The 19,532-nt window shown below is 46.5% G+C and overlaps 1 protein-coding gene across 1 annotated transcript in view; it reads left to right on the forward strand.

Annotated features, from left to right (window-relative positions):
• Window positions 1-101: 101 nt before the first annotated feature.
• The window catches only part of LOC119978387 (ethanolamine kinase 1-like), an 84,906-nt gene continuing 65,475 nt past the window's right edge, over window positions 102-19,532 (forward strand). The window contains exon 1 of the mRNA XM_038820001.1: window positions 102-643. Coding sequence (XP_038675929.1) covers window positions 215-643 — 429 coding nt within the window. The 5' untranslated portion in view covers window positions 102-214. The remainder of the gene's footprint in view (window positions 644-19,532) is intronic.

A 19,532-nucleotide genomic window follows, 5' to 3' on the forward strand; every position in this document is an offset into this window, starting at 1 on the left:
TTTTTTAAAAACACATGTTATTTCCATTGTAAAGTGTGAGATCACTGATGAGATCACCTCTGCACCGGAATCTACAAAGATTTGATATCTACATAAAATCAGCCTCAAGCAACTCAGATCATTGGCGTCCTGCTGATACAGGGAATGTTGGGAAGAGACTGCATGGGAATAGAATGATTGCAGGAGAGTTTGGAGGAGGACACGTTCTTTTCTGATGTTCCGACCTCCCTTTGATAGGGGGAAGCACTTGCCCGACGCAGCCGATTGCGATGCAGCCGGTGGAGGCTCCTCCTTCACCTCCTGTCGATGTGTGAGCTCGGAGCCGCTTCCTGCCTCATTCCAACCGGACCAGATTCCGGAGGAGGAGCCGGAGCTGACAGCCGAGTACGCTCGCCCCCTCCCTCCACCTCCCCTCCTCGCATATATACCCCGGGCCGACCCCCCCTCCCGCCCGCCAACCCCGTCCCACCCCCTGTCCGGCCACAGGAGCTGGGACATGGAGACCGAGGTGCACGTCCCCACCGGAGCCCCCGCCGTGCCCAAGTTCACCATCTATGTGGACGAGAACGACGTGATCTCGGGCGCTTTGGAGCTGGTCGGGAAGCTGCGGCCCAAATGGGACGTGGAGCAAGTGAAGACCAAGGTAAGGAGGGAGAAAATGGGCCGAATGCACGTCGCCCCGGCTGCCTATCTGCAGGACTCAGTCACCTGGAGCTGACAGCATCCCTACAGGTGTTGTCCAGCCCCGTGAAAGGGCTGCTGCTGTCACCAGGGAATTTGGATACAATTACAATTGGTTACATTGTTTCATCAGCTTCCAGGCGGCTGGATACATATTTTTTGATACATTCTTTGATACATTTTCATGGTGTGGATACATTGCAGTGACTGCCTCTCCGCTTTCTCCAGAGGGGAGGGGAGGGGGAGAGACACCTCCAGCCTCTTCCCACCCCCTCGGCCCTCCTCTGAGACTAGCCCCCAGTGATGGCTACCCAGGCGCCACCTGTCACTTTCACCGTTGAAATTGACACCCTCCGCCTGAGAATGAGCAACACCCCAGGAGAGAGGGATGCTGGTGATGTGAACCTGTATGTAGCCTTTATTTGGGGTGTTTAAATACAAAAATGTGAGCAGTGTGTAACTGACCGGGATTCACAGCTCAAACTTGAGTTGGAATCCTTTTCTGTTTCTCTCTTTCTCTGTTTGATCCCCTCGCTCGTCGATCCTATTGGCTGTCAAGCCCACCGAACGTTTGGGTCTGGGCTTGGGACCTGTGATTTGCAAACTGGTTGCTGATGAACTCTGGGTGCTGGCTCCCTGCCCAGAGGGTATACTTTGGGGGTAGGGCACACGCGCACACTCACTTGATCAAAGTTGTAACTTCTTTAATGACACCAAAGGTCAGCTGTTGTCAAGTGCAGCATTTTTAAAAGGGGGCAAATGTACAGTCATTCCAAGGATCGTTTACTTTTGCCCACATGCGAATTAGGAACAGATAGAGGCCACTCGGCCCCTCGAGTCTTCTTGACCTTGCAATAAGATCATGGCTGATCTGATTATGACTACAACCCCACATTCCCACCTACTCTTCCCCCCCCCCCATAGCCTTTGCCCCCATGTTTGCCAATAATCCATCCACCTGGTGATTAAAAATATTCAAAGACTCTGCTTTCAGCGCCTTTTCAAGAAGAACATTTCAAAGACTCATGGTCCTCAGAGTGAGGAACTTCTCCCCATCTCTTCTTAAATGGGCAACACCGTGTTTTTAAACAGTAGTCCCTAGTTCTAGATTCTCCCACAAGAGGAAACGCCCTCTCCACGCCCAGCCTGTCAATACCCCTCAGGATCTTATGTGTTTCAATCAAGTTGACTCTTGCTCTTCTAGACACCGGGGGATATAAGTCCAACCTTTTGTCAAAACACATTTACATTTTATTTTAAACATAGTTTTGGTTCAATTCTTCTCATTTTAGGTAGGCTTGTGAACACACTGGAACTAGCAATTCAATAGATTGGCTAATTATTATCTGGCTACAGTTGGTGAATTAGTGTCTTGACAAAATGTCAAAATTGACCGGGTAAAACAGATTTCAAATTTTTGGTAGACTGGGTGGGTGGGTGGTGGGTGGTGGGTGGCGGGGGCGGTGGGATGCAGACAGAGAAGTGGAGTTACAGCCATATCAGATTAGCCATGACGTTACTGACTGCTGGAGCAGGCTCAAGGGGCTAAATAGTCTATTCCTGCTCTTATTTCTCATCTTATGCAGTGGGCTCATAGCCTCTGCTGTTTCGATGTGTGCAGTTGTTGTGTACTTGATTTGAATGTACTTAATTTAAACGGAAGATGTGCATTTATATAGTGCCTTCGATGTAGATGTGTCTTTCATAACCTCAGGATAGCCCAAAGTGCTTTACACTATGAAGTACTTTAGCCACTTGTAATTTAGAAACATAGCAGTCAACAAGCTCCCACAAACATAATCATATTTAGTGATGTTGATTGAGGGATAAATATTTTCCAGGAGAGTGTTGATTATTCCCTGTCTCTTCAAAATAGTGCCATGGAAACTTTTATATCCACTAGCTAATACTTACTAGTGTCACAAATAGGCTTACACTAGCACTGCAATGAAGTCGCTATGAAAATCCCCTAGTAGCCACATTCTGGCGCCTATTCGGGTGCACAGAGAATTCAGAATGTCCAATTCACCTAACAAGCGCATCTTTCAGGACTTGTGGGAGGAAATCGGAGCGCCCGGAGGAAACCCACGCAGACACGGGGAGAATGTGCAGACTCCACACAGGCAGTGACCCAAGCCGGGAATCGAACCCAGGTCCCTGGCGTGTGAATGATAAAAATAATCTTTATTAGTGTCACAAGTAGCCTTACATTAACACTGCAATGAAGTTACTGTGAAAAACCCCTAGTCGCCACATTCCGGCACCTATTCGGGTACATGGAGAGAGAATTCAGAATGTCCAAATTACCTGACAGCATGTCTTTCAGGACTGGTGGGAGGAACCCGGAGCAAGCCTATGCAGACAGGGGGTGAACGTGCAGACTCTGCACAGACAGTGACCCAAGCCGGGAATCGAACCTGGGACCCTGGCGCTGTGAAGCAACAATGCTAACCACTGTGCTGCCCTAAGAGTGGGCAGATGTGCTGTCATTTCCATGTCTCGAGGAAAGATGGCATTTCTAACAGTGCAGCATTTCCTCTGTGCCTCTCTGGCGTGTCAGCCTGGACTTTTGTACTGAAGTCCAAGAGTGGGCTTGGGCCTAAAACCTTAGATGTTTAATCTTCCTTGCTTCCAAATACTTCAGGAGGAAGCAAAGACACGCTGAAATTCTCAGAGGGCGGGTCGACTAACTCCTCTCCCCTTGTACGCTGGGAAACTCTGCAGATGCTCAAAATCATTTGAAGAGCGTGTCTTGCCTGGTGTGGGGTGGAACTATCCAGTGAAAGGCCACTCTTTCGAGAGAGGCTGAGTCTTTTGTGGAAAAGAAACCCGAGCAGTTCAGATTAATATTGTTCAGCAGATAAATATTATTACCTTTTTTTAAAAAAAGAAAGCTTTTCTTTTCAACCCATTGGAAATTTCAATTACAGGCAAGGTAAATAGCAGCTGGAAAGGCATCTCAGAAAGCTTGTTGAGCAACTTATGGCAAGCCTGTGGCTAAATTTTGTAACCATGGTGACGAGTTTGCATAGGCCGTTTGCAGTGAAAATGTGGACATGAGAATTTATAGTTGGAATATGTATTTTTAAATAAGGACAGAATGTGCAGTCTTACAGTGGACACAATTATATTTGTGTGCTTTGGTTTAATCGGCAGATTTGGAAGTCCTGACATTGAGAATGCCTCTTGAGAATGTGAGTGTGAGACTCACAAGTGGCAGTACTATGAGACATCTTGTACTGGTTACTGTCATTCTTGACTGACTCTGTAACTAATGTAACTAATTGGTGACAAGAAAGCATAAATTTAGAATTATCACAAGATGGCAAGAAGTTTTGTATGGAGGAGATTAGAGCATGGAATATCTGATAATGAGTGACTATTGAGCGGGAGGCTGCAGCCTGGTATTACAGGAATTTGGGAAGGAAGGATGTGACTGAAGGACAGGCAAGGGTATGGAAGGTTGTGGAACCAAGGTGGGCAGATAGAGTTAAGCTACAGGTGAACTTGGTGAATGATGTAAAGAACCTGAGGTGCTGAATGGTCTATTCTTGTTATGTTCTGAAATAGATTTTGAGTTAGTTTCAGTTTAAGGGCGAGCACAGTGGCCGAATGGCCACTGCGAGTGCTGTCATTTCTATGTTCGGCACTCAGCTGTGAGGGGAGTATAACGATGTTGGACCTGGACAAATGGATATATTTGGGGTTAGCACTGTTGCTTCGCAGGGCCAGGGTCCTAGGTTCGGTTGCTGGCTTGGGTCACTGTCTGTGCGGAGTCTGCACGTTCTTCCTGTGTCTGTGTGGGTTTCCTCCGGGTGCTCCGGTTTCCTCCCACAAGTCGCAAAAGACATGCTGTTAGGTAATTTGGACATTCTGAATTCTCCCTCTGTGTACCTGAACAGGCGCCGGAATGTGGCGACTAGGGGCTTTTCACAGTAACTTCATTGCAGTGTTAATGTAAGCCTACTTGTGACAATAAAGTTTGTTGTTATAATCGTGATTACAAAATATAACATCAAGTATTATAGTAACACTCACTAATAACTAAAGTAAAGTCGCCATAATCCCAGATGACCACAGGCTGCTTTCCCCTTTGGTGGTGATTTAACCTAAGGATAACCACACCTTAGGCGAGGGGCAAGGTTGGGAAGGCGGAGCCTTCAGGAATAACCTCAGCCGGTACGGGAATCGAACCCGCCGTTCTGCTGGCCTCGCTCTGCTTCACAAACCAGCCGTCCGGTCAACTGAGTTGCCACAAAATTAAATGTAATTTTTTGGGGGGTAGATGTGGAGTTAGTGCAATGATTTGTTTCGTGATCCATTTCTTTGTATTTATTTACATACTATCTTTAAGTCTTTCACCTCCTCTCAAAACTCACAAAGTTATCTAACAGCATATAACTGCCTCTCTGGGCTTGGAAGCGGCTGCTAATCATTGAGTCAGTCATGCAGTACAGAAGAGGCCCTTCAGCCCATTGAGTCTGCACTGACAGAAATACTCTATCCCACTTTCCAGCGCTTAGCTCATAGCCTTGAATGTTATGACATTTCAAGTGCTTATCCACATACTTTTTAAAGGTTGTGAGGTTTTCTGCCTCTACCACCCTCTCAGGCAGTGTACTCCAGACTCCCACCACCTCTGGGCGAACATTTCTATCCTCAAATCCCCTCTAAGCCTTTCACCTTGAAATTATGCCCCCTCTTTATTGACCCTTCAGCTAAGGGGAGCAGCTGTTTCCGAAACCACCCTGTTAATAGCCCTCATAATCTTATACACCTCAGTCAAGTCCCCCCTCAGCCTTCCCTGCTCAAGCCTGTCCAGCTTCTCTTCATAGCTCAAATTTTCCATCCCAGGCAATATTATGGTAAACCTCCTCTGCATCCTCTCCACTGCAATCACATCCTTCCTATAGTGAGGCGGCCATAACTACACACAGTACTCCAGCTGTGGCCTAACCAAAGTTTGATGCAACTCCAGCATAACCTATGCCTTGACTGATAAAGGCAAGTGTTCCATCTGCCTTCTTAAGCTCCCCCCTATTAGCCTGTACTGCCACCTTTGGGGATCTGTGGACAAGCACCTCAGGATCCCTCTGTTCCTCTCAGCTTCTTCGTGTCCAGACATTCATTGACTGATCCCTTGTCTTGTTACTCCTTTCAAAGTGTTCAATGTGCATCGCCTCACTCTTTTCAGGGTTAAATTCGTCTGTCACTGATCTGCCCATCAGACAAACCCATCTATATCCTGCAACCCAAGACCTTCGTCCTCATTATTAACCACCCTGCCAACCTTGTGTCATCCGCAAACCTACTTGTCAATTCCCCACAATCAAACAATAAAGGATCAAGCACTGATCCCTGTGGTAGGCCACTGGAACTGGCCTTCAGTCAGACCAATATCCTTCTTCCACCACCCACTGTCTCCTACAACTAAGTCAGTTTTGGACCCAGCTTGCCAAGTTACCCTGAATCCCATGTGCTTTTCCTTCTTTATCAGTCTCCCATGTGGGACCTTGTCAGAAGTTTTGCTGAAATCCATATAAACTGCACTACCCTCATCTACACACCCAATAACCTCCTTGAAAAATTCAATCAAATTTGCCAATCCACCTACACTGCACATGTTTTGACATGACTTGACTTCCCTCTGATGAAATGGAGATTAATTCTCTCTCTCAGAATTTTCTCCAATAGTTTCCCACCCACTGATGTGAGACTCCCTGATCTGTAACTTCCTAGTTTATCCCTACCACTCGCCTTGAAAAGTGGAACCGCATTAGCTGTCCTCCAATCCTCTGGCACCTCCGCTGTGGCCAGAAAGGAATTAAGAATTTGGGTAATATCCTCCCTTGCCTCCCACTGCAGCTTGGGACACAACTCATTCAGACCTGTCAAAACCTGCAATACCTCCTCACTCTCTCACTCCCCGTGTCAAACTGTTCAAGAACCTCATCGTCCCTGTCCCCGAATTCTGTGCCTACATCCTCCTCACTAATGAAGTACTCATTTAACACCCCACCAATGGTCCTCCGATTACATGGACAGATTGCCCCATCGTCCCTAATGGTCTGAGGTCACCCTCTTCCCCTTAATATACTTATAGGGACAACATGGTGGCGCAGTGGTTAGCACTGCTGCTTCACAGCACTGAGGTCCCAGGTTCGATCCCGGCTCCGGGTCACTGTCCGTGTGGAGTTTGCACATTCTCCCTGTGTTTGCGTGGGTTTCGCCCCCCACATCCCAAAACATGTGCAGTGTAGGTGGATTGGCCACGCTAAATTGCCCCTTAATTGGAAAAAATTAATTGTGTACAGCATGGTAGCACAGTGGTCAACACAGTTGCTTCACCGCTCCAGGGTCCCAGGTTCGATTCCCGGCTTGGGTCACTGTCTGTGCGGAGTCTGCATGTTCTCCTCGTGTCTGCGTGAGTATCCCTAATCTTACCTGCCGGTGCTTTTTCATGCCCCCTCTTTACATTCCCAATTGTTTTATTATTAATTCCCCATTGTACTTTTTATACACCACTAAGACCCCCACTGACTTTCTCCCTTGTACCTGCTAAAAGGCTCTCTTTTCTTTCTTATTTAGTGCTGAATATTGCTACTCATCCAGGGTTCTCTGGGCTTACGCTCCTACATTTCACCCTAAAGAGAACTTACTGGGCCGTTACTCTCCCCATTTCCTCTTTGATAGTGCTCAGCGCTATCATTAGTGCAATTCGCCTGCCAGAATTGGGAGTGATAATATTGGTAATGAGGTTTCAAAATAACTGTTGCTGGACGTCACCCAGTGCCTCCCTCATCGTTTGTGGCAGTAACCCTACATTTAAAGTCAACTCCTGTGTATGTGTACAAGGAGGAACCTTGTAGAGCTTTACCGCTTAGTGTTGTGAACATAGACATCAGCAACTTGAATCAGATCAAATATCAATTCTGGATTATGGTTTCAGAGCAACTTGACCAATGCAGATGGGTTCCATAAAGTGAACCATTCCTGGAATAGATTTGTTGGGCTACAAAAGTCACAGAGAATCCCTCATTGAAACTTGAACTAACCCCGCTCGGGTGTCTGCCCGTGAATGTCCTTGCATGCACACAACACTTGAGTTGCGCTTTGCGTTAAACACCAACAATTCACAACTGAACAGATTTAAAATGTACACCGCAAACCCATCATTTTCTACTTCTTTACAATGGCAGCCGTAGTTCAGTTGATGGCACTTTTGCTTCTGAGTCGCAGGGCTTTGGGTTCAAGTCCCGCTCGAGGGCTTGAGGAGAAAATCAAGGTGATATTGTTTCAGATGGGACACTGCACAGAGGCCCCATCTGCATGTTTGGGTGGATGGTAAAGGTGCCATGTCACTATTTTGAAGAAGACCAGGGGAGTTATCCTAGTATTCTGGTTGACATTTACCCACAATCAACATCACAAAAAATAATGGTCTGGTCACGGTCACATTGATGATTGGGGGAGTTTGCTGTGTAAACTGGCTGCTGGTTTCCCCACATTAGAACAGTGATCACACTTAAAACGTATTCCATTGACTGTAAAGTGCTTTGAAATGAAAAAATGTAAATTGTTTATTGTCACGAGTAGGCTTCAATGAAGTTACTCTGAAAAACCCCTAGTCTCCACATTCCGGCACCTGTTCGGGAGGCTGGTACGGGAATTGAACCCTTGCTGCTGGCCTGCCTGGGTCTGCTTTCAAAGCCAGCGATTTAGCCCAGTATGCTAAACCAGCCCCAGCTGCCCTGGGGCAGCTGGTAGTCGTGAAAAGCCTACATAAATGCAAGTCTTCTCCCAAGGGGAGGAACCAAGCAGTAGCCAATTGAAAAATCTATAATTAGCGTCATTAGTTTTTAGTTTGAATTCAGGATGTGTCCATTAGGAACCTAACATGGAATACCTCAACAAAGGCCATGTGGGCCTCACCCCCACAACCTAAAGATGTGCAGGGTAGGTGGATTGGCTGTGCAAAAATGCCCCTTAATTGGAAAAGTAAAAAAATATTAAATTAAAAAGACGGACTCCAGGTGAGCAGCGAAATTACCAGGCCCGAATATGATGGAAAACCAGAAAATATGTAATGTAACAGCCTCCCCGAACGGGCGCCGGAATGTGGCGACTAGGGGCTTTTCACAGTAACTTCATTGAAGCCTACTCGTGACAATAAGCGATTTTCATTTCATTTCATGAGATAGAAGATTGGCTGCTCCAAGGGTGCATACCATCCGAGAAATGCTGCTACTTTTCACAGCTTCAATCAGTATGCAGTATTGGGTCAGCTACACAACTAGGTATGGAGCACAGTTCCTTGTGCACTGTCTCAACAATGTCCCATTTCCTTCCACATCAGTGGAGGTTTATTCATTCTGCGCTTGTTATCTCCATGAGCTGTAAGTGAGATTTTCAATTTTCGTGTCATGATCCCAATGTGCAGAGTGCCCACTGTGCCAGCCAACATATAGGGGATGCAGGGTGGGATTTACAACAGAATTTGCACCAGGCAGTGCATTGTCCAGCAAGCAGTTTGTGTACTCAGCACAATCTGTATCAGTGCACTCTGACAAACTCTCCAGTCTGCTTAAAACAGAGTCTCTATGAACCGCAGCAAACAGATCATTACTAAAGCTGCATGAATGTCTCCCAATAACAACAGGACGATTTCTGTGGGAAAATGCAGTTGCTGGAGGACAGTTACATATAAGCTATATGCAGAAAGCCCATTCCTGCCATGGAGGATCATCTCCATTCTGGCTGCGAATAGTGGTGTCACAAAATGCAACCCTAAAGTTGCCTCTTGATACCATCAAGTAAGAACAGAGGCCAACAGTCCAGGTTCCTGCTCTGAATTACTAACCAACATTGTAAATTACTGGCAACTTTGGAATGTGTGATAGTCACATAAGGCTGAACTTGCATTGTAATTTTAGTAAGTGTGAGTCAAATACATTTTATTGAAATAATTTAGCTCATTATAATTTATTGATGTCACAAGTAGGCTTCCATTAACACTGCAATGAAGTTACTGTAAAAAGCCCCTAGTCGCCACACTCCGGCTCCTGTTCGGGTACACAGAGGGAGAATTCAGAATGTCCAAATTCGCCAAAGAAGCATGTCTTTCGGGACTTGTGGGAGAAAACCGTAGCATCCGGAGGAATCCCATGCAGACACGGGAAGAACGTGCAAACTCTGCACAGACCGTGACCCAAGACGGGAATCGAACCCGGGACCCAGGTGCTGTGAAGCAGCAGTGCTAACCGCTGTGCTATGGGTGCCGCAGATCAGTAATGCCAGTGTCACAATTGGAGGTGGCACAAAGAGGAGCGATCACAGCATCATTTCACGGTAAGGGAAAGTGATCGGGGGGTAGACTGTAATTGGACATTTCCGGTCAGCATAGGATTGGACGACACCCCCCCCCCCCCCCCCCGCCCCCACAAAAAGCCTGTCCACCATCTACAACGCACAAGTCAGGAATGTGATGGAATACTCCCCACTCACCTGGATGAGTGCAGCTCTCCAACAACAGTCAAGAGGCTTGACACCATCCAGGACAAAGCAACCCGCTTAAAGGAGGAAGAGGCGGTGTCATATAGTGATATCGGCACTGGACTAATAAACCAAAGACCAAGGGTAATGCACTGGGGACCCAGTTTGGAATCTCACCATGGCAAATGCCAGAGATTGAAATCAACAAAAATTCTAGACTTAATAAGGGCGTGGAGGTAGTGGTTGCAAAAGGCATTTGATCGGGTGGAATGGGAATATCTGTGGGAGGTACTGGGGCGGTTTGGATTTGGTCGGGACTTCATTGACTGGGTTAGGCTGTTGTATCAGGCTCCTGTTGCGAGCGTACGGACGAACAGGTCAACATCGGACTATTTCAGGCTGCACCGGGGGATGAGACAGGGATGCCCCCTCTCCCCACTGCTGTTTGCGCCGGCCATAGAGCCACTTGTAATTGTGCTCCGAGCCTCAAGGGGCTGGTCCGGGTTTGGGGGTGTGGGGAGGGGGTGGAACACAGAGTCTCGCTATAAGCAGATGACCTGCTCCTATATGTTTCGGATCCACTAGAAGGGAAGGAAGAAATTGAGGATTTTGGGCGAATTTGGCCAGTTTTCGGGTTATAAACTGAATATGGGGAAAAGTGAGATGTTTGCGATCCAGGCAAGGGGCAGGAGAGGCGATTGGGGGAGCTGCCGTTTAGGGTGGTAGGGAGAAGCTTTCGGTACCTAGACATCCAGGTGGCGTGGGAATGGGAACGGCTACACAAGTTAAATTTGGCCCAATTAGTAGACCAAATGAAGGACGATTTCCGAAGGTGGGACGTGCTTCGGTTGTCACTGGCTGGGAGGATGCAGACAGTGAAAATGATGGTCCCCCTGAGATTCCTGTTTGTGTTTCAGTGTCTCCCCATTTTTATTCCACGGTCCTTCTTTAAATGGGTCAATAAGGTGATCTCTGGCTTTGTATGGGCGGGTAAGACCCTGCGAGTAAAAAAGGGGATGCTTGAGCGGAGCCGGGGGGAGGGTGGGCTGCCGCTGCCGAACTTTAGTAATTATTTTTGGGTGGTGAATATAGCCATGATTAGGTAGTGGGTGGTGGGGGGAGGGTCAGTGTGGGAGCGAGTGGAGGTGGCAGCATGCAAAGGCATTAGTTTGGGGGCATTGGTAACGGCGCCTCTGCCGTTCCCGCCGGCACGGTACTCCACCAGCCCCGTGGTGGTGGCGGCGACCTGAGAGTCTGGGGACAATGGAGGAAACATGTGGGAGCAGAGGGAGCATCGGTCTGGTCTCCAATTTGTAATAATCACTGGTTTGCCCCAGGAAGGCTGGATGGAAGGATCCGGAGGTGCAGGGATCGAGAGGATGGGAGATATGTTTATAAAGGGGGAGCTTTTCTAGCCTGAGGGAGCTGGAGGAGAAAGTTGGATTGGCGAGGGGAAATGAGCTTAGGTACCTGCAGGTGCGGGACTTCCTATGTAGGCGGGTCTCAACCTTCCCGCTCCTACCACCAAGGGGGATACAGGACAGGGTAGTTTCCATAGTGTGGGTAGGAGAAGGGAGGGTTTCTGACATTTACAAGGAACTCATGGGGTCAGAGGAGGCGCAGACCGAGGAGTTGAAACGCAAGTGGGAAGAGGGGTTGGGAGGAGAGATAGAGGATGGTGTATGGGCAGACGTGTTGAGTAGAGTCAACGCGTCCACAGCATGTGCCAGGCTCAGCCTGATACAATTCAAGGTCGTTCACTGGGCTCACATGACAATGGCTCGGATGAGCAGGTTCTTTAGGGTAGAAGATAGGTGCGCAAGGTGTGAGGGAGGACCAGCGTACCATGTCCAAATATTCTGGGCATGCCCGAAGCTTAGGAGATTCTAGCAGGGGTTTGCGGCTGTCATGTCCAAGGTGTTGAAAACAAGGGTGGCACCGAGTCCAGAGGTGGCGATGTTTGGAGTATCGGAAGACCCGGGAATCCAGGAGGAGAAAGAGGCGGACGTTCTGGCCTTTGCTTCCCTGGTAGCCCGGGGACGGATACTATTTGCTTTGGAAGGACTCAAAGCCCCCGAGACCTGGCTAACCGACATGGCTAGCTTTCTCTGTCTGGAGAAAATCAAGTTCGCCCTGAGAGGGTCAATATTAGGATTCGTCAGGAGGTGGCAGCCATTCGTCCTCTTCTTTGGGGAAAATTAACCGTCAGCAGAAGGGGGGTGTCGGGGTTTAGTTTAGTTTAGAGGGTTAGTAAAGGTGGGACCTGTAAGGGAGGAAGACGGCTGTTGCACTATGTTTATAGCTTAATGCACATTTTTATTCTGTTGTTGTTATAAATACCTCAATAAAATATTTATTTGAAAAAAATTCTGGACGTAAAAGTCTAAAGATGACCATGGAATCACTGCCGACTGTCATTTAAAAAAGAAAAATCTGGGCCTTTAGGGAAGGAAGGTTTGGCTACAGGTGACTTGTTCTTAACTGGGCAGCACGATTGCTACCATTTGGAAGGACAAGATCAGCAGATACCTGGGAATCCCACCCCTCTAAGCCACTCACCATCATCGCTTGGTCAAAATCCTGGGAACTCCCTCCCTAACAGCAGAGAGGGCATACCTACACCTCAGCGACTGCAGCGGCTCAAGAAGGCAACACACCACCACCTTCTGAAGGGCAACTAGGGATGGGCAATAAACGCTGGCCTCACCTGCGATGCCCACATCCCGTAAATGAATTTTTAAAAAAGCACCTGAAATGTGCTGCCAGTTGTTTTGTTGGGTATTGGCTCTCTACATTGCCTTTAAGAGGGAACTGGACCAGGTATTAATTGGGGTAGACATTCCATTACCTTTAAGAGTGTCTTTAGAGGCAGCACTTGCTCCATCGGATCTCTTGGATTGGCTTTGATCGCCTGAGAAGGTTGAAGAGGAATTGCCTGTGATATTTGTTTCCCTTTGTGGCCCTGGTTCCTTGTTGCTTCTTCCAGAAGGTTTCCTGGCTGCAGTTGGGTAGGGTTGGTTATAAGGAAGCACTAATCCTGATGTTCTCTGACCATCTTGATGTGTGTTGAGGCCTTGTTAGACCAACTGGTCTTTTCCTGCGCATCAGTTTCATTTGTAAATATTTGTTTGAACAAAAATAGGATGATTTACATAGCTAAGGAAAAGGATATTTAATGTGCATCGATTACGTTCGGAGTTCATTGCAATTTCGGACGGAAACCGACCTCGATCATCCATTGCACCTTTAGTGTTGGCGGGTGAATCAGGGGAGTCCAATGTTCCATTCAGTTTGAAATCCATCCCAGTAACTGAGTCCAATGCTTCTGAAAGGAAGGTTCTTCCAGCAGCTGAATAAAATGCCAAAGCCTTCCTTGTCCAATCTGTGGTGCTTATTGTGGTTTTACATTATGGCAACAAATTCGCCACCCTATTTGAGTAGAGGCTAGGTGTGTTTTATACTCGCTATTGGATTTGTTATTGTGATGTCTGGGATAAATCTCACCTGAGCTCTCAAGTGTACACTCAAGAATACACTTGATTATCTTTTAAACACACATTTGAAATTCAAGGGGTCAATATTCTTGAACAACGTTACCTCCATTTTTGCCTGTTCTTGCATTTCTGAACTGGAAATTGTGCAGCAGAATTCTTCCTTTATTATCAATTGGAAATCCATTTGGTTTCCACTTTGAATTTTAATCAGTAAACCATTGATTTGTTTGAATTAATGCTGTGATCCCTTCCTGGGTCACTGACTTGTCCTCACCCATTTGAGACTTAAGCTCCCTACGGCGTAGTGAGAAATGTGGGCCATATTTGACATACCGCAGGGCATGCCAGGATAAATATCTGGATTGGACAGGGTACTTTATATTTTCTTTTGCTACCGGCAGATCCTGAAATGAAATTCCTGTGTTTTAATGGAAAGCCCTGGATCTCGCGTATAGTAACCAGGAAGGTTTAGTTACTGCAACAGTCAGTGCAGTCTGAGGACATTTGCTTCAGAGGATCCAGTAACATATATCTTATCCCATTTCTGTCAGTCGATCAATATTATAGCTATCACAGTCTGAATTTACCATGTTCTTGGGTCGCAAATATGATACTTCTTTAAAAATTGAGAACCATTGTGGGGCGGCATGGTTAGCACTGTTGCTTCACGGCACCAGGGTCCCAAGTTCGATTCCCGGCTTGGGACACTGTCTGTGCGGAGTCTGCATGTTCTCCCCGTGTCTGCGTGGGTTTCCTCCGAGTGCTCCGGTTTCCTCCCACAAAACCCGAAAGATATGCTGTGAGGTAGTTTGGACATTCTGAATTCTCCCTCCGTGTACCCGAACAGGCGCCGGAATGTGGCGACTAGGGGCTTTCCACAGTAACTTTATTGCACTGTTAATGTAAGCCTACTTGTGACAATAAAGATTATTATTATTATATTTTAAGTCCCTAATACCTCTGCACAGTTTGTTGCATAATAGAGAATTGAGTTTGTGCCAATCTTGGCTTTGGATTGTTCGTGGGAGGGAAGGAATTCTCTTGAGCTTCGAGGGAAGAATTAGAGTAGGACATTGTTTAGTGTTTTTCACCATGAACAATGGATCGACACTAGGTTAGAGAGGTCCAGAGGCGGTGCACAGAGATTGAATGGGCCCTGATGAATCAATGAAAGAGTTGGGAATGATGATTGAAAGAATAAGGGTTTGAAAGCGGGTTGAGAATGTCAAGGCCTGATGGGAGAGAGTTCCCAATCACAGCAATAATATTGTTGAAGGCTTTATCAGAGCTGGAAGTGCAGTCGGCACGGTAGCACAGTGTTTGGCACTGTTACTTCACAGTGCCAAAGACCCGGGTTCGATTCCCGGCTTGGGTCACTATCTGCGCGCAGTCTGCATGTTCTCCCCGTGTCTGCGTGGGTTTCCTCCGGATGCTCTGATTTCCTCCCACAATTCCCGAAAGACGTGCTTGTTAGGGTGAATTGGACATCCTGAAGTCTCCCTCAGTGTACCCGAACAAGCACTAGAATGTGGCGACTAGGGGATTTTCACAGTAACTTCATTGCACAGTTAATGTAAGCCTCAATTGACACTAATAAAGATTGTTATTAATTATTATTATTAAGTGTAGTCCCAAATTGCAGGATGTACGCTGGGATGTTGCAGGATGTACGCTGGGATGTATGACTGGAGTAGAAATCGGGGTGTGGAGGGGATTATTAAACTCAAACCCGTTCACCATTGTCCTATTATACTATCCATATCTAGTCTGTATGTGACTCCAGTCCCACAGCAATATGCTTGAGTCTTAACTGCCTCACTGAAATGTTTAGCTCATAGTTCAGGAAGAAGGCCCTCCTCCGTTGGTTTCTATGGGCAACGAAAGATGGTGGCGATGCCCACATCCTGAGAACAACATTTCTTTTGAAAAAAGATGTAAGCCTTTTCAATTCTGTAAACTGGTGGACGTGGATTGAAGGCAGGGCTTGGTGAGTCCTGTAACTGAAGGCAAACTGGACATGGTGCAGGTCAGGATGTAGAGTCTTGGACAAGTTGAGAGTTTGTCAATGGGGCCATAGAGCCGGGTGTGAAGGAGGCTGAATCTGCCCCTTTTTGTGATTACTGGGAAGTGATCCAAAATAATAAAAGTGCGTCATTGCTGCACTTTTCTCTTTGTAATTGTAGTAACATGATCACAAAAATCGTAGTTGAAAAGATGTGGTGAAGGTTGATCTTCTTTAATATATAAAAATAATGAAGTTTAAAATACAGTATGGACTCAAAACCAGGGTAAATATTGAAATAACAGTAAGGACAGCATTAGGACAAATGAAAGTTAAATACAAATATACACGGGTAACAACAAATGATGTTGCAGTACTTACCGATGACATCAGAACTGGTTTTAAATAAGAAGATGCATAATGATAACACTCTATAACTGTAATGTGCGTGGATAATATTTGTCAAATCATTGCGAACCGCCTTTATTGACCGTGATGAGGTTGATGAATATGAAGTTAATGAAGCGAGCCAATCTTTCTTGGCTTCTTGTGCAAGTAGTAACTATGTTAATTTGAGCAGCTTGGGCCTTTGCTTTGGTTTGCACGTTATTCAGGTGTCAGAACTGTTGTACTGCTCCCACTTGAGCACCGAGAAATTTTGCTCCACTCCACACTTACCTTCATCTGCTCTCTTGTGAATATCTCCTCTGATTGAAATTGAATTACAAATTCCATGGGTAGCACAAGTGGATAGCACTGTGGCTTCACAGCGCCAGGGTCCCAGGTTCCATTCCCGGCTTGGGTCACTGTCTGTGCAGAGTCCGCACCTTCTCCCTGTGTCTGCGTGGGTATCCTCCCACAGTCAAAAGACGTGCAGGTTAAGTGGATTTTCCATAATAAATTGCCCTTAGTGACCAAAAAGTTTAGATGGGGTTGTTGGGTTACGGGGATAGGGTGGAAGTGAGGGTTTAAGTGGGTCTGTGCAGACTCGATGGGTCAAATGGCTGTCCTATGTATAAATTCAATGGTAGACTGAGATGAGGCATAACATCACTGCAGCTTCTGTTGCTTAATGGCCAAGTCTTTGAGCCATTGGTCTACCTGATCAGATGGATATGGGAATAAAGGTAGGTCATTTACCCCTCCAGACTGTTCAGCTATTCTGCTAGATCTTGGCTGATCAGCACCGTAACATCATCTACCTGCATTCAGTCCATCACCCTTCACACCATTGCCCAACAAAAATCCACTGACCTCCATTTTGGAATTGTTTTACTGACCTTCCAGCCTTAACGGGTAGAGATTTCTAGATTTCCACCACCCCGTGCGCCAAGAAGTGCTTTCAAATATTATCTCGCTTTAATTTTAAGGTTATGCTCACAAGTTCTGGACTCCCTATCGGAGGATAGTTTATGTCTACCAATTCCCTTTAATCATCTCAAACACCTCAATTTGATGAGCTCTTAGCCTTCTATGTTCGAGGGAATGCAACCTGTCCTCAGAATGTAACTCTTTGCGCCAGGCCCGGTAAATCTGTGTGGCCCCCACTCCAATACATCCTTCCTGAGGCGCTAGATGTAACAGATATAGCAGATGGGTGCATAACTGTAGCTGTGTGAAAGGTGCATTGGGCTATTTTAGGAAGGGTCAGGCATTGGCCCATCCACCGAATTGCATGTCTCCCTGACTTTGAAAACCTGCCAATAACAATTCTTTCTTACCAGATTTTTGATCACGCCCATCTATCATTCTGGCTCAACTTCCTCTACCCCTATCCTATCAACTTTCTGTAAAGCACCTCTGGGCATGCTGACAAGAACCTTGTTGCAAGTATCTAAGCTCCCACTCACCATGTGAGTTCTTCTTGTGCTGAGGAGAGTAAGAATAAAATTCACAGAATCCAAGAGGTTTACAGCACAGAAGGAGGCCATTTGGCCCACCGTGCCATGTTGGTCAACATCGATCTGACTACACTAATACCATTTTTCATTGCCTGGCCCATAGCCCTGGAGGTTATGGCAGTGCAAGTGAATATCTAAATACTAATTAAATGTTGTGAAAGTTAGGGCAGCATGATGGAGCAGTGGGTTAGCACTGCTGCCACACGGCGCCGAAGTCCCAGGTTCGATCCCGGCTCTGGGTCACTGTCCATGTGGAGTTTGCACATTCTCCGTGTTTGCGTGGGTTTCGCCCCCACAACCCAAAGATGTGCAGGCTAGGTGGATTGGCCACGTTAAATTGCCCCTTAATTGGAAAAAGTTAATTGGGTACTCAAAAAATTTATTTTTAAAAAGTGTTGTGAAAGTTTCTGACTCTCCCACCCTTTCAGGCAGTGAGTTCCAGACTCTCACCACCCTCTGGGTGAAAATGTTTCTCCTCCACTCCCCTTTTCGCCTTTCGCCTCTTACCTTAAATCTATGCCCCCTGGTTATTGTCACCCTTACTAATGGAAAAAGGTCCTTCCTACCCACCCTATCATAACCTTACACACCTCTAACAGGTCCCCTCTCAACCTTTGCTGCTGCAAGTAAAACAGCCCCAGCATATTAATCTTTCCCCTCAGCTCAGACCCTCCCAGCCCAGGCAGCACGCTGGTCAATCTCCTCTGCAACCCCTCCAGTGCAGTCGCATTCTTCCTATAATGTGGTGACCAGAACTGCACGCCATACTCCAGCTGTGGCCCAACCAGCATTTTATATAATTCCAGCATGATCTCCCTGCTCTTGTGTTCTACGCCTCGGCTAATAAAGGCAAGCACCCCATATGCCGTATTATCGTATCTGGGAATACTCCTCCCCATTTCTTTCTTCCCCCTCCCTCCCATTTCTCTCTCCTCCCCTCCCACTGTGATTCTCCTCAGTACGTGGTTAGTAGCTATAGGATTTTAATTTGACAGTGGAAGGCTAATGCATTAATCCAGACGGGCGGTGTGTATTCAGTTGAGAATAATTAGCAGCTGTAAAACAGACAGTATTTATTTGCAGAAGTCATGCCATAATTGTAATCTTCCTTCACTTTTATTAGTCTGTTTACATTACGATGAGATTATATTTATAGGTTCCAAACATTTTTAGTAAAAAGACCCATCAGAATTATGTTTTTTTTCCCCTTCATTAATTGCTCTCTGAATGTGGTTGATATCAGCAAGGCTGCGATGATCCTTCTCCCATCACTGGCCACAGAGTTGTTCGCTCTGGTTGGCTGCACTCCCAGAGATTTCAACGATGTAAATTGACCTCGGACCTGCTCTCCCAGTATTTGTCAATCCTGCCGGTGCACTACCTTTCTTCAGCCAAATGGAAACAGAACAGGCAAGGCAGCCTGACAATAAACTAGCTTTTCCTCACCTGCAACTCATAATTAAATGTCCAAAGATAATTGAAAAAAGAAGTTTTGTTTAATCATCCCTATTTCCCCCCCCACTCCTCTTGAGTTGTTAGCAGCAGTGACCTGGAGCTTAATTTACAATTACTGGAGATTCCAGGGAAAAGTTTCTGGAATGTTGACAATGGAGGGTTGAGGATGTCACAATGGGACACTTCGAAATTAACAACAGGGTTAGACAAAGTCAACATGGATCTATGACAGGGAAATCGTATTTGACAAACCTACTGGAGATTTTTGAGGATAGAACTAGCAGAATAGATAAGGGTGAACCAGTGGAAGTTGTATATTTGGAGGTCCAGAAAGGGTCGCACATAAGGGTCTCGATTTAGTGGCTCTGTTAGCCCTGGGGGCAAATCCCCTAATAGCCGCTAAATCTCGTGAGAATCCCTTAAATAAATTATATCATAAAAGGCCCTGATACTGTTGAGTCTGCCCGCAAAGCATCTCCCCCACCCTTACCCCTCCACCAGTTGTGA

This window comes from Scyliorhinus canicula, chromosome 15, assembly GCF_902713615.1.
Source record: "Scyliorhinus canicula chromosome 15, sScyCan1.1, whole genome shotgun sequence".
Taxonomy (NCBI): Eukaryota; Metazoa; Chordata; class Chondrichthyes; order Carcharhiniformes; family Scyliorhinidae; genus Scyliorhinus; species Scyliorhinus canicula.